The sequence below is a fragment of the Panthera leo genome, chromosome B3 (assembly GCF_018350215.1).
Source record: "Panthera leo isolate Ple1 chromosome B3, P.leo_Ple1_pat1.1, whole genome shotgun sequence".
NCBI lineage: Eukaryota > Metazoa > Chordata > Mammalia > Carnivora > Felidae > Panthera > Panthera leo.
Window position 1 is genome coordinate 55035711 of NC_056684.1, and position 16122 is coordinate 55051832.

At 39.2% G+C, this 16122-nt stretch overlaps 1 protein-coding gene across 1 annotated transcript in view; it reads left to right on the forward strand.

The window, feature by feature from the left end:
- Nucleotides 1-16122, forward strand: part of FBN1 (fibrillin 1) — a 232824-nt gene that overhangs the window by 15547 nt on the left and 201155 nt on the right. Inside the window, exons 2-3 of the mRNA XM_042942113.1 lie at nucleotides 12148-12230; nucleotides 14487-14585. Coding sequence (XP_042798047.1) covers nucleotides 12148-12230; nucleotides 14487-14585 — 182 coding nt within the window. The remainder of the gene's footprint in view (nucleotides 1-12147; nucleotides 12231-14486; nucleotides 14586-16122) is intronic.

Genomic DNA, 16122 nt, shown 5'->3' on the forward strand with positions numbered 1-16122 from the left:
TGTGTTGAAGCTTTGTTTTGGTATTTGGCACCCATTCTGCTTAATTATAGCTTGCAACACGAACCCTATCACACCTTCCCCAGAGCTACAAAAGTGTTGAGAGGACAGTGCTGTTATCACTCAAGCTGAGAGGGAAATCTTCTGGTTTGGATTTCAGGGAAGAGATGTGTTGGCGGTTGAAAGGTGAGTTGCCACGTTCTCCATGTAATGGGCAGCGTGTCGACAGCCTCTGGATTAAGTTCTAGAGACCTGAAACTGGAGAGTTTTTTAGAACATCATCTGGGTCACTCTGGCCTTTGTGTAGCTCATTGTCTTCCTAAGCCAGGTCAGACAGTTGCCTGCATGATCTGCTGGTTTTGCTTGAATTTACTTTTCAAAAGACAAGTCACACCCATATTCAATTACATGCATAAAACACATTCCAATGGCAGCTATGAGTAGGTTTTGAATTATCCACATTTAGAATCTCTACATTGCCTCCGACCCACCCACTCCCCCAAATACTGAACATATTAAGAGCTGACTCATATCTTCACTAGAGGGTATGGGATACGATACTCACTACACAGAAGTACCAGCCTCTAGGAGTGAGTGTTTCTCAACTGTGTTCCTTTTACCATTGCTTTCCTTTTCCAATACATTTTATAAGATCTGTCTTAAAATGTTTGTTTTTGCAGACCTAAGAAAAGAAAACAAAAATACAAAAAATTATGGATAATTTCATTTATATAAAGGCACACATTCTTGTTAGGGTATTTATGGAAACATCATTCTAATCTCTAATCTAAAAATCTCTAGTACTAATGTTGGAATGTTTTATTAATAAATTCTTTTTGTTTTTAATTAGTGATTTATGACATGTTTCCATTGTGTGGCCATTGTACAATTACTTCACTTCTCTGAATTTCAGTTTCCTCATCTGAAAATGAACACAGCAATATATTTTCTTGGTAGGACTCAGGAGAAGAGTCACATGATCACTTTGTAAATTATAAAGGTCTCTGAAAATTGCTAATTATTACTTTTATTCTACTGTGTGTCTTCACATGGACTAGATAAATTCCCGAGTTAGTCAAATTTCCTCAAATTTAAATTAGACTATTCTTCTTAAAATTTTTCCAGGTATCTAAATGTTTAGAATTAAATGTTTATAACTTTGCCTCAGTTACAAAGTTAAAAAAGTCATCAAATTTTTTATGCCTAATACTGTGAATTGTTAGTTTCAATGAAATAATCTTTATAACTACATGGTTTTAGCTAACTTCTGACTGTTTAGAAACTTAAATTCTACCAATGATTTATTTTCTATTTTTTTGTTCCTTGGCAAAAACATTGTTTCTGTTCTGATGAAAGGGATTGGTAGATAAATGTTTTAGAAGACCCATTGGCTCTTGACTCCTAGTAAATAAAGTTTGAGGCACAAGGCCTCTGAAACTTTGGTAGCTGTAAAGTGTTTCTAAGTGGTGCACCTGAAATACGGAAGAATTTTACTTTCATACCCATGAATTCCATTTATGGGTATCTTATGTATTCAGTTTTTCATTGTAAGGTTTTAAAATTAAAAAAAGTAGATGAAATGAAATTGATTTCTTAGTAGTAATTATCTTTTTCATTATTTTAATTTGTTATTTAATTTCTTATAAACATTTGCCTTTTCAATAAATTAAGTGTTCACTACTCTGACAGAATTCTCTCTCACTTTTTGTCTTAGTCAGAGGCACATTTGAAACCCTAACCCTTTGTTTACCATTTAAGATTCAGGTGTTGTCCTAGGTGCTGGGTTGTAAAGATAAATCTGAATTTTCTATCTTAAGAGAACTCCCATTGCAGAAGAGAGGGAAATTATTGGATTCCAAGAGATCTGAAATGCTTGAGTAACTAGAGGATGAGATTGAGGTACCCAGGTAGACTTCAAAACTGACCTCCCTTGCTTCATCCGGAAGCCAGTCTTTCTGGAAGCAGCTCACTGAACTTTTGGTTTGTGAACCAGTCCAGGATACTGTTCTCATATTATGGTTGCTGGTGCGGTGGAACCTTCTGGTCTCTAAAGAAAGGTACAGTAAGGATTAGAATAGCCAATTACTCTCAGTTTTTTTGTTTGTTTGAGTATAGTTGAGACACAATATTACACTAGTTTCTGGTATCTACTCCTCGGTTTTTAAGTCCCTGCTTTATTGACCTATGGCTATCTCCTGTTGGCTCTGACAGTCTCGTGCAGGCGTGGGGGATGGCACCGGGCCTGGGGCTGGGCAAGTTCCGATTCCAGCTGCCGCCTCAAGACTATGGAGTGGCCTGAGATGAAGGTGTTCAGTTCTTACAGCTCACTGGGCAGCTTACTGTAGCTGCAGGGACCACGGGTTTGAGTAGCCAAGTTTCCTTCTGGTTGCCTGCCGTGGAATGTGTTTTCCCATAGAAACAACATTTTAAATTGTGGTCAGGTTCCCAGACCAGCCTACAATAGCCTATTTAGCTGATAGAGACTGCTATTTGACTAGCCCAGGGACCAAACCACCACCTATTAACATTGTTTCTATTGGAAAAGCCGTTCTGAGTTTTAAATACCAATAGAGAAATGACATTTTGGAGCTCTACCTGTTTGTCCAATTGGTCCTCAGAACCAGAGTATCAAATCACTGTGCACTACCAGGTCCTGAAGGACCCCATTCTTTCTCCTAAGCCTGACCTCACTGGCTGGTTTTCCCATCTTTCATGGGGCTGCCAGCGCATTCGGAAGATATTATTATCTCCTTGGACAGAGCTCTTGGTCTGAGAATTTCTGGGAAGTGGTAGGAATCATGGTTTCTTCTGTTGGTGGTAAAGAGGAGAGAAGGGAACTGAAAGGATCAGTGAACTCCCCAGACACCACCCGGGTCTGCCTTTCGCTGCGCAGTTCTGGTCCACTCTCTTAGTTTACTTGTGTTTCAGTCATTTCTATAATTTCATCTACACTTTGGAAAAGTACAACATGGCTTTAGCTTGACTAAATGGAGTAACAGTCAAAAAAGGAAAAGTCACAATAATCCTTAAACTCATAGGTAAGGTCAAGGGGTTGCAGAGTTCTGGGAAGTAGATTTCTCGAAGCACCATGTATGTTCATGGTGTCGTTGGTCAGACCCTCTCAGGTGTTGGCAAGATGTAAATTTGAAACATGCACATTTTTCTATTTTGAGGCAATCCATCCTCATTATTTATGGAATCAAATAGTAAAGTTCCAACTTCATAAACAGATACACCTTTCCCTATGTGTAGATGGGAACACCTTTTATATAACCAGCCAGGGGTTCAGTGATGCCAGCTGGCCAGACATAGACTCCCCCTCCCTTAGAGAACTGTAGTGCAGAACTTCAGTGTAGACCATGACAGGAAGTTAGTCCGGTCATGGCCTTTAGAAGCTTGGGGCCCACTTGGATGGTTCAGTAGTTTGTGCAGACTTCTGTGTTCTCAGTGTTGTTTAATCCAGAGGACCAGAAGCAGAAAGTAGGATTAGCACCTACTGTACATAGCCGTGCTTCTGGTCTTCATGGTTCAATGTCTAGTTTCCTGTTATGGTGTACCGTGTGGCTTTAAATTCTTCTTTTTTTTTCTTTCCTTCAAAGAGAAGTGTGCGCATGCGTGCGCGCGCGCACACGCGCGCGCGCACACACAGGTTCTAGTCACCTCTAAAAGATTCCAACAGGGTTTAAATTGACAGTCTAAAATGACCTCTGGGTTTTGGGAACTGTTCTTTGCAGCTTTCTGTTTCTTCAGCTTTCTTAGGCTGTGTATGAGAGAGAGAGAGAGAGAGAGAGAGAGAGAGAGAGTGTCCCTGATATGGTAACCTAAATTCTTGTACTTTTAAGTTCTTGGGACTATTGCTTTTCATCAACACAAAATCCCCGCAAAAACATAGTTTAGGGTACCGAGCAAATGAAACTGTTGATGTGACAACCTCTCTGCTGCCTGTGCTGTGAGTTACCCCACTGGGTGGTAGGGAAAGTGATCCCCCAAGAAGCACCTCCAGACACACCCTTTTCAAGGCTGCACCATGAATTTTGTGACGGTTGTCTTTAGGAATTGGCCACAAATGGCTGGCTCCATCTTTGGTCTTGATCAGTTGCAACAACCTGCCACAGTGAAATGTGCACCAATTTGTGAGCTGAAAACCTTTGTTTCATTGCTTTGGGATTTTTGTTTCTCTTCTGCTAAAGAAATAAATAGAATCAGATGTTCATATACAAGTGTTTTCTCTACACTTATTTTTTTGAAGGAAATACTTTGGTCCCTGAATTAAAAACATTGATAACTTCACTGATCACAATAAATTAATGATTAGCATATCAGCAAAATAACCAAAGTATGAAACCATTATACATTACTGTTTAGCTAACCTTAGCCGTTCAAAATATGTATGAGATATTTTTCTTTTAAAAAAATTTTTTTAATGTTTATTTATTCTTGCGAGAGAGAGAGAGAGAGAGAGTGAGTTGGGGAGGGGCAGAGAGAGAGGGAGACACAGAATTTGAAGCAGGTTCCAGGTTCCGAGCTGTCAGCACAGAGCCCGACGCGGGGCTCGAACTCAGGAAGCACCAGACCATCACCTGAGCCGAAGTCGAACACTTAACCAACTGAGCTATCCAGGCATCCCGAAATATTTTTCTTTTAAATAGATTAATTTATAAGAAATAGTTTTCACTATTAGACAGTTTCCATGTTAGTGGCATTTGCAGCTGGCCTATTTATGACACCAAAGACATAGTATTAATCTTTGTTAATTGTACTTTATACATACTAAGGTATTCCGTCAATGTTATCTTGTGTGCTTCTAAATAGACTCCAGGATATTCTAGGCATTACAGACATTGTTTCTCTGCTTGAAGACCTATTAGTTTTGGAACAGAGTGGGTAGGGACAAGTTTCAGGGGAGAGAATCTAAACATACAATTATTTAAAATATATATTACAGGGGCGCCTGAGTGGCTCAGTGGGTTAAGCGTCCAACTTCAGCTCAGGTCACGATCTCGAGGTCCGTGAGTTCGAGCCCCGCGTCGGGCTCTGGGCTGATGGCTCAGAGCCTGGAGCCTGCTTCTAATTCTGCATCTCCCTCTCTCTCTGCCCCTCCCCCGTTCATGCTCTGTCTCTCTCTGTCTCAAAAATAAATAAACGTTAAAAAAAAATAAAAAATATATATACTACAAATACACACATATGGCTCAATACGCTGTGTGTCATACATGTTGCTCTTTGTTTTACCTGTTAAAGAAATTAGCCAAGTAGTCAAGTTAGCGTACTTTTTAAATTTGTTGATTGCTATCAAATGTTTGGAATTAATACATTATTGAGAAAATAAATGTCGTGTTCAAAGAGCCAGAAATAAAATGTAATTATAATATAGCATATGTAGGTTTTTGAGAGGTATGTCTGGTATTGTGTTGGTAGGTTGAAGGGTGGTTGGGATTAATTGGGGAGGAGGATTACCACTATGGGGGAAGTGAAACTATACATTAAAAAGGAAACATGGGCAGGGGCGCCTGGGTGGCTCAGTTGGTTAAGTGTCCTACTTCAGCTCAGGTTGTGATCTCACAGTCTGTGAGTTCAAGACCCACGTCAGGCTCTGTGCTGACAGCTCAGAGCCTGGAGCCTGCTTCAGATTCTGTGTCTCCCTCTCTCTCTACCCCTTCCCTGCTCATGCTCTGTCTCTCTCTGTCTCAAAAATAAATAAAAACATTTAAAAAAATTAAAAAAAAAAAAAAAAGGAAACATGGGGGAGGGGCGTCTGAGTGGCTCAATTGGTTAAGTGTCCAACTTTGGCTCAGGTCATGATCTCACAGTTTGTGAGTTTGAGCCCCACGTCAGGCTCCGTGCTGTCAGCTCAGAGCCTGGAGCTCAGAGCCTGGAGCCTGCTTCAGATTCTGTCTCCCTCTCTCTGCCCCTCCCCTACTCACACTCTGTTTCTGTCTCTCAAAAATGAGTAAACATTAAAGAAAATTTTTAAAAGAAGGAAACATGAAAGAGCAAGTATAAAGATGGAAGAAGGGTCTGGATTTAGCATGTATGTCATGGAGGAGAGGCGTGTGCACCAGTGAGGGCTGAGACGATAAAGGGAAGGAGTGGGACAAGAGGGTGGGGCTGAGAGTGGGCAGGTTAGCCTACCTGGCAGAGATCTGAAGCTGATAGTGAAATGTTCCACATCTTAGGGAGGGTGAAGTCTGTGCCTGGAATGTAAGAGAACAGAACTAACCATCGTGAACACAAAAAGATATTTAGCTATATTGTCCTAATGAAATAGAGAGGAAGGAGGAAGCCAGGAAAAAAGGTGATAATCAGTCTGACAGTGAAACACCAACATGTAAACCAGAGAGTTATTTGCTAATGGAGTTAGAGAATTGAAGAGGAATTTCAGCAGTGGGCTGAAATAAAACTAGTGATTCCTCTTTACAAGTGGGGGACATCAAGTTATAGCTCAGAGAGCTTTCTTCTGAGCCTACCCTGTGTGATGGGGCCAAGTACCCTCTTTACTCCTTTCTGTACTCCCCAGTCTCACCTTGATGTTTGTGTTTTACCTGTTGTGGCGACACTCTTTGCATGCTTGCCTGTCTTCTTCCCAGAGCAAATACTATGTCTTAGTCACTATGAAAAACTGGAACAGTTTATTTATAATTGCATGGTTACAGTCTTATTATCTTACGTTTTAGCAAACTTTTCACCATAGAACAGTTTGAGATTTACAAACAAACCAGAAGGATAACACTACATGATGTAGGTTGGAGAGGTTGGCAGGCTTATGCCTTCAAAGAAGAAAACCAGAATTGTCTGAGTCCCAGCCAGTGTTGACCCAGACAATCCAGAAATGAGTCCCTGGATCTGAAGAGCCCCCTGAAAGCTTGAGGAGGCCATGGAAGCCATTTTCATTACCAGGATTCCAAGTTTCATTACTTGAGATGTTGTGACTGGCAGATGGGCTGGAATAGTTACATGTGATATTCAAATCACTGCTAGTAGATGTGACCTCGGCCTTTAGCAAAAAGGGCCAGGATAAAGGCACCCAAATAATTGAGGAGAGCTTGCAAAGTTTGTTGGAGTAGTAGTGGATACCCTTATTAGATAGTGCTCATGGTTTTTCTTTTATATTTTCTTCTTGATAAAAAAAATCTGTCAAAAAACTAATAAAGTCATGATGTGTGGGTCACAATATGTGTAGCTAATTTGTATATTAGAGGTTTTTTTCATGATCTATCACATTTTTGACAGTGAAAATTATTATTTTTAAAAACTGGGACAGTAGGATATTAGGATATTACCTTGAGCCATGTTACATGGACAGTCAGCGGGAGGGCATGCCTTTAGGTCCCCTGCACACTTATGCTTGAGAGGAGTAAATCATCATATTTTTCTCCCACAATTCAAAAAAGTAGGTCACTCATGCATGGAGTAGTGTCAGCCTCATTAACCTTCTTGCCCAAGGATTTAAATATGTCACATGTATATGAAATAAAAGCCCACTGAACTTTTTTTTTTTTCCCAGTCTTGTCTGAAAGGGAGTTTGAACTTGGGATAGGAAGCAGAAAGGCTATCTTGCCTGTAAGAGAGGCCAGATTTACAGAAGTGGATTCTGGCTAAGGAATATGGACACACTGCAGACATCTTGTACACAGGCCAGTTCCTGCAGTGATGTGGTCAGACACGGTAAAGCCCAGCTGTTTGCTCCATTGAGAGGGGCTTTTGCTAGCCCACACAATCTCCAAGTGCCTTGTCTTAACTGGATCTGAGTATTCGGCCTGCTGAGGCTCACCCGCCCCTGGAGAGATTGGAGGTGGGTTGTTGTAAGCATTGTATTCAAAGCAACTGGTAAGAGAAGCTACAGATAAAGACCTAACAATTAAAACAATGTAATAGACAGTGGAAAGTGGACTGTAAATATATTTTTCCTTTTCCCCCTGAACTTTTAGAATACAGGTAAAAACAATTTATGCTTAAATTGGTAGTTTGTTGATGGACCTTTGGTGGGGTTTGTCACTCATTCCCTCATGAAGGCTATTGGGTGAAATACCATCTTGCCCCCAAAGGCATCTCTGCCGTAACATAGCAGTTAAGAGAGTGAACTGGCAGCAGGCTTCCTGAGTTCACATCCCCATTCTTTACTTCCAAGCTGTGGGACCCTGGCTGGTTTGTTTAACCTTCCTAAGTCATAGTGTCTTTAATGTTAAAGGCAATAACTTACCTGAAAGGGTTGCCTTGAGGATGAAATAAAGCAGTATGTTTTTAGCACATAGCATAAATTTCTTTTCTCTCTGAATTTTACTTTGAATTTGCCGAATGCTACTGCCACTTGCACTAAGCTTTAACTCTTGACTTTTTTTGGGCAGCAGGTTGCTGGGTGTGGTTGGGGAAATGAAAAGGAAAAGAAAAGTTTGAATGCTAAATTTTCATTTACACAAAAAAGTAACTCCATTAGAGATTTATCTTCTTTGTTAATGCTTTCTGTGTGAAACTTTAGAATAAAATCTTTGATATGGAAGTAATCCAATGTGTCTACTTTAGACTTTACATATCTTAGTGCTTTCCAACTTAAATAAGACATTCATTTATTTCTAGAATTAGAGCTGTTTTTCCTGTGTGTGAGTAGAATAAATACCACCCAGCTTGTTCGAAAGAGTGCTGTTAGTTTGGAGTTCTCAAGACCAAAATTAGCAGAGGAGAATTCTTACATCTTTCTAATACTTTGCACTAAGCCATTTAACCTAGCAATATTTAATGTGTTAATGTGTTAAAGATTCAGTCATTGATTGAGGATATTGGTTGCAACAACTTAAACTGAATAATGCAATACTATAAGAGATAAAATTATCAAAATTAAAAAATTATTAAAATAAAAAAAATGTCAGAGCATGTGAACAAAACCACAGTTAGACAATATGTAGAATTTTAAGTAACACTGTGAAATGAAAACGTGATCACTAATGTAATGGAACTGTGAATGAATGAAACAGTTCATGCGATGAAACAGAAAGTACCCCATTTAGGAGAGAAGATGTTTATACTTTTAAGGTAATTGCTTTAAATAAAAGAGGATGATCAAAGTGTAGCAGCACATGTTTAAAAAAAAATGAACAGTTATTGGGGTGCTGGGTGGCTCATTTGGCTAAGCGTCCGACTCAGTCATGATCTCGCAGGTTCTTGAGTTTGAGCCCCCTGTGGGGTTCTGCGCTGAGAGTGCAGAGCCTGCTTGGGATTCTGTCTCTCTCTGTCCCTCTCCTGCTCAAGCACTCTCACTCTCTCTCTCAAAAATAAATAAATAAATGTTTTTTAAAAAATGAGCTGTTATGAATGGGCATTAGGTGTGGATGCAAAAGAATTATCTTCATTTCCCCAGATCCTCATCTCTTGGGGCAACCAATTTTAACCATGTTTGGTTTTAGTTCTTCTCATGTTTCTCTTTATGACACCATGTACTGTGCTTGTACGTCTATTTCTAGATTTAAACAGTATCCATTGGTTCCATGCCATGAAAGATGGGGACGTAGCTCACTTAGATATCTATACCTTTTTCTCTCTCTTTTCCTTCCTACTTTTAAAAAAATCATGGTATGACTTTCAGTTATTGGTTATTTTAAAACATTATATAATATACTTAAACCTCTGTCTCTTGGATCAACTACTTTATTTCTCTCCATACCTTTCTTCCTAACTTGATAGCTATACCATTACCTTTACAGGTGCAGGTTTAAAACATTTACATTTTGTTTTGAAATCATTGTAAATTGTAACATCTTCCATGTTTTGTCTGTAGGTTGATTGTAAACATTGAAAAAACAAAGAGGAATGTTTAGATTAGTATGATTTTCAAACACCTTGGAAAATCTTTTTAATATCTTGCTTTGTAGGACTGAAATTACTGATTCTGGACTCTTTTTTTCTTAGCCTTTTCACCATGTTATATGTGTTATTACTCCATAAATACACTCATTCTTGTCAGACAATATGTCTTGATTTTTGTTTGAAAACATAGTTACTCCAACCACAGGACACCTATAAAGGCTCAGGGGTCCTCTGAAGCTATTCCAGGATTTGGTTTGGCGTTGGACTGGACCCAGTGGAGTTGTAATGAGCTGTTAGTGGGGAAGGTTTGAGGTGGTTGACTCTGGCTTGAATTATCATTTCTAGTCTAGAGAAATTTGTGGAGTTTGGAAGGTTTGGTTACTCTAACCCTCACCCTAACCCCCTATCCTAACTTCTCATCTTATTCCCCTTTCCAAGATTCTGAGTTGCCCCAGGAAGTTCTGGGTACTCTGAATTGAAGTTTTGGGCACTACTTTGTCACAGAAGGGATACAGGATTGAGAGCCAGTGGCTTAGAATTTGTAATAAACTCTCCCTTAATCTCTTATAGTGCCTTTTGTTGAGTAGTTAATTTAGGTCAGAAAATGATTCTATCATGATAATAATGCTGTATTGCGTTCATGTCCATTATTTCATCTGATACACACATACACACATACACACACACACACACACACACACACACACACACAATGTGGCCAAGGCAGACATTTCATTATGCCAATGTGCAGAGACATCAACTAAAGCTCAGAGAGGCTCCAGCATCGGGTGCATAGTAAGCCTTTTTCCATCATTTTATGTCTAGTTTTGGAGGAATAGGGCCCTTTCCTGGGTGCCTCCATCTTTCTTCCTATCTCTCTTTTTGGCCTCAGCATCAGTCAGTCTGAAGTGTGCATTTTGCCCTGCAGTGTTCTGGGTCCCCTGGGGCTGTGAGAGAGTCACAGGATAGAGCAAAGGCTTCACCTTTGTTCCCAATTCTGCTTGTGCTTGAAGCAATGAGTTCAGAGGAGATGAAGGGGGGGTCTGTGCTGTTACACATGGTCTGCATATAGATGGAGAGTTTTTGAATACACCCCAACCAGAAGTACTTTATTTATTTATTTATTTATTTATTTATTTGTTTGTTTATTTATTTATTTATTTTAAGTTTATTTATTTGCTTTGAGAGAGAGGGAGAGAGAGAGTGCATGCAGGGAAGGGGGCAGAGGGAGAGGGAGAGAGATAGTATCCTAAGCAGGCTCCACGTTGTCAGCACAGAGCCTGACATGGGAGTTGAACCCACAAACCATGACATCATGGCCTGAGCTGAAATCCAACAGTCAGACCCCTAAACCGACTGAGCCACCCAGGCGCCCCCAGAAGTACATTTTAGTTACACAGTTGTTTTTAAAGGTTTACTCTTATGGGGCTACAGGATTTATACTAGCAAGCCTTGGAATAGCTACTGTTTGTGAAATTGATTACAAAATGTTTGACCTTATTCATCAGCCCCTGAACTTTAGGAAGTAGCATTAATGTTTAGGCCCTCAGATATGGCATAGTGAAATGAATGGTTTCTTTCCTGTCTCTGTGTGTTCAGTCCTCTTAGTTTCTAGTGTAGAGTTAACTAGATCCTTACAACAGTTGCTCCCTTAAGTTGTTAAATATGTATCATCTGGATTCTGAATGGAAGCTTTGCTCCAAGAAACCTGATGGAGCAGAAATGTCTGTAAACAAGAAACCCAAAGTTACGTTGACTTTGTTTTCCTGTAACTTCTGGTAATCAACTGTGTTTCCAAACTTTGGCTAAAGAAATATTTACATTTTTTTGCTTTTATTTTTTCCGACTAATGTCAGCGTTTGCGTTCCTGTAATTCTGGTGAAAGGAAGAATATGGCCACTTTTTAGGAGTGAGCTGGGACACAGAAAAAATATACACAGCTTCAATGAGTAGAAATTTAAAACTTTATATGCAGATTTCATGATGACCTTTCTTAACTAGATTGGTAGGAATTTTATTATTTAAATTAGACTCATATAACTCCATACATTTTTATATCTGTGCGTTGTGATAGAATGCACTACATTTTGCATCTCGTTTTTATTTTTCTGATGTACGCATAGGTGATATTAAGGGATATCCTTATTGGTATCATTATGTTAGAGTCCCAAACTACTAAGCCAGTGTTGGGTCCCATGAGTTTACTTTTTTTTTTTTTTTTGTCTACAAAAATTCGTCCTGTTCTTGTAACTCAGAGACATTTTTTCCCCCTTGTATGTGGTCACATATTGTTTTTTAAAAAGTGTGGAGTTCTTCTAATTGGATCTTTGTTTGTTTGTTTGTTTGTTTTAGACCTAATGTCTGTGGATCACGTTATAATGCTTACTGCTGCCCTGGATGGAAAACCTTACCTGGTGGAAATCAGTGTATTGTCCGTAAGTAAATAGACAGTCTGTCATTCTTCATGTTCTTCTTTTGTTGTTTTGGTTGCATGGTGATTCTTAGTACTTGTTCCTTTGTAACTGCATACCATTAATATGTTTATAGCAGAGCCTTCCAGCTCGAAGATTTTCCTACTTCCTCTGAATCCAGATTGGGAAATACACTAAGTTGGTCAAACCGCTGTTGTACTTTAATTCAGTGACTTCCTTTGGAATATTTCTGACATACAGGGAATAGAGCCACAGGGATAATTTGACCAAGAGTACATGTTGCCTGGCTTCATAGACTTTGTAATCACTTGGATGGGATTTTGAAAAAAGGATACATTGCTGCTTTCCTTATTATAATTTCTAACTTTGTTGGCCGCCCACAAGCCTACTCAAACCTTGTACATTGAATTTGGGTGGTTGAGGCCAAAGATAGACCTAACTTTCAGAGAGGAAAGGAAGTGGCTAGAGCTTCAGATGAAGATGAGTAGAAAGACTAGGGAAGAGCTCACATGGTGCCAGAGATTCCCCCATTGATTCTGCTGCCACAGCAAATGTCCAGATTCTCATCACATATCAGAAATGTTGAGTGACAAACCACATGCCAGAAAAGATGCTATTTAAAGGAGATGTAAGTCAAATTGGTTATGGCATCTGTCCTTTATGAGCTTTTACTGACATCATACCTATGGAGGAATTTTCAGTTTTCAGAAAATTCTATCAGACAGTGGGAAAAGTTAGAGTTGAAAGGACATTAAGGAATCACTAGATCCACTTTCTGTGTTGGCCTAGAGTGGTCTGTGCAGAAGAACAATATTTCAACCAGTATTCTCTTGGTGGCCTGAAAAGTTCACCTCTATCCCAGTTCTTGATTTTGACCAGAAGCATCTTATTCATTTGGCATATTGTGCTTTATTTAAGGATCAAAACTGAATCACTAAGAGAGATATATAATGGTATTTGACATTTTCTAAATCAACTTGACAGTGTGTTTCCCTTGTGTTCTTTTTTTAGATATTTATTTATTTATTTATTTATTTATTTATTTATTTATTTATTTTGTGAGAGCGTGTGTGCATGCAGGAGCACGTACCAGTGGGGGAGAGGCAGAGAGAGAGGGAGAGAGAGAGAGAGAGATCAAGATTCCCAAGAAGGCTCCACATTCAGCATGGAGCTGGACTCGGGGCTTGATCTCACAAACTGTGAGATCATGACCTGAGCTAAAATCAAGAGTTGGATGCTTAACTGACTGAGCCACCCAGGCACCCCTTCCTTGTGTTCTGTAGAATCTATAAGAAATGCTGTCTTCAATAACATTTATTTGAATACACAAGTATTCAAATAAATTGTTTATAGGATCTTTGACAGCTTATTTCTTAATAGTTTTCAGTCTCCATCCTAAACTTTTTTGGTGTTTGAATGCATTTTCTATCAAGTATATTATTTTTAGCCTTGCACATCTCATTTGCCTCTTGCAAGGTTATACAGGAATTTGAGGAAGAGATAATGTCTATGAGCATAAAAAGTAGTGGCCAAATCTTAGTCTGCTAATAAATATAAATCATTTGCCATTTAGACTTTCCTTCTGGCCATCAGCAGAGCATCTGGTGCCAGCGTATTAGTCCCTCAGTATCATGAAAGTGTAAATATTTTTCTAAAAGATGAACAGCTTCTTGACTGCAGAATCAGTGCTATTGTAGTGGATTCCCAACTTCTTCTCTCAGATTGTTGATGTACATCTTCAATGTAAAATCAGAGCTACTCAATGGGCAGGATCCAGTGTAGAGAATTAGTCTTAGCAGGGCATAGTATTTTTATAGAAATTATTAAGCAATAAGCATTTAAAATTAAATAGGCTCCCAAGACTACCTCTGCAACTCTTCTATCATTAAATTGTAAAGCTAATATAAAAACAAAATGCTTGTAGGCATATAAATATGTTTAAATGCAGGACTTTTGTTTGTTCTGTTTTCCCTAAATAAGATATTGGGGACTTTTGATAGATTGAGTGCTGTGTGGAATAAGAGAGAGATTGAGAACCACTGGTATAAATAAGGGAGTTGCAGCATTTTACATCCAGAGCTTGTTTAGTTCAACAGGTTTGTTTTGTAAGTGAATAAACCTGTGGCCTAAGGTCATGAATCATGAAGGCAAAATTAACGAGGCACCTGAGAGCCCAGGTTTCCTCATTTGAGGATTGGGTTCCTATAAAGCACCATGCTCTCAAGCCATGTACTTACAGACCTCTGGTTTTATTGACAGCCATTTGCCGGCATTCCTGTGGGGATGGATTTTGTTCTAGGCCAAATATGTGCACTTGCCCATCTGGTCAGATATCTCCTTCCTGTGGCTCCAGATCCAGTGAGTATAACATGTTATTATATATAATATTATTTTGTGTGGTTATGCCCTATTTTCTCCTAAATTTGCTTTTGGCTTTTCTCTTGCCTGCAATACATTTTTTTCACTAGAACATCTGCCTTCTCTGTTCTGCCCAAAATACTTGGAATGGCTTTCCTCAGTCTGGCCTCCCATTTCCTTCTTCACTCTTTATAAGGAAATTACCTATGGGACTTAGTTACTATGAATACTGTAAAGATTATGTTCTCCTGTGTAGGTATCACCTTATTTATCTTTGTGTCTCTAGTGTAAACACCATAAAAGATGCTCAGTGGATTGGTTGTTCAATGAACATTTTTGGCTCAAGAAAACTAGGCATTTTTCCTAGTGGTACTGAAATATGACTCTGATTAAACACTTTTGTAAAAACTGAAGACCCCTACTTTTGCAAAAAGAAGATGTAAAGAGTCATTATGGAAGTTTTGGGGGTGATTTTTCCTTAAGCACAAATGTATTTTCTCTTTCAGAATTTTATCACTTCATTCTGTGATGCCAAATAATACCCACAGTTCATTTTTCAGAGCCTTTCCTTGCTAGTTCTATTGTTTTCATTAGACTTTTGGGGGGTTTTTTTTGGTTTATTTTTTTAAGTTTATTTATTTATTTTAAGAGAGAGCACTCACTCAAACTCACGAACCGTGAGATCATGAATGACCTGAGCAGAAGTCAAGAGTCAGACGCTTAACCGACTGAGCCACCCCTGTGCTCCTTTTTGGTTTTTTATTCTTTAAATGTGGGGTCCTCAGCAATGAATTAACTAGAGGAAATGTAGGGATTGGGAAGGAGGTGAGTCATTATTGGTTATTAAAAAGGTTTAAGTTTATGCCTTTATAAACAGCCCCTCAACACCTTGACCATCATCAAAGCAAAAAACTTGGGTTTCTTTCCCATTGCCTATTTTTCCTTAGAAAATTCATTCCCCTTACAGTGTGTTCTGTTTTTGACAAGGTTTTCAGGAAAAAGTATTGTGGAATAAGAGCATTCTCTTTTGTTTATTGCAAGTAGAGACTTTAGTGTGGTCAAGGTTCATTACCTATTAAGACTCCTAATTTTAGCCCTGGCTCTCATGAGCCAATTAACAGGGTAGGGCAGGTAGTCCTAATAGACATTCTTGGTGCCCACTCACATATCTTTGCATTTATGGATGAGCACAGGTAACTCTACCTTATAGCTCTGTAAAATTTTCTGGCAGGGAGCATACCAGGTCCACATGCAGGGCATGCTGGAAGTGCCAGAGGGTTAGTGGCCTTAGAAGCAATTGTTAGCCAGTGACAGACGGAGAGTGTTGGATAAGTGCCCCAGATTCCTTGCCTCTCAATTTGCAGAACTATGAAGTGTGTTCTCCACTGTCTCTTAGAGTTCCCTAGTGGATTAAGCCCCACCTGCCCACAGTGGTAATAGGCTCCATCATGTATTTATTAGCTTCCTTCTTTTCATTGTCTCACTTCCCTACTTCCCTACCAGTGTTTCCTGATGTTACTTATAAAACAGACTACGT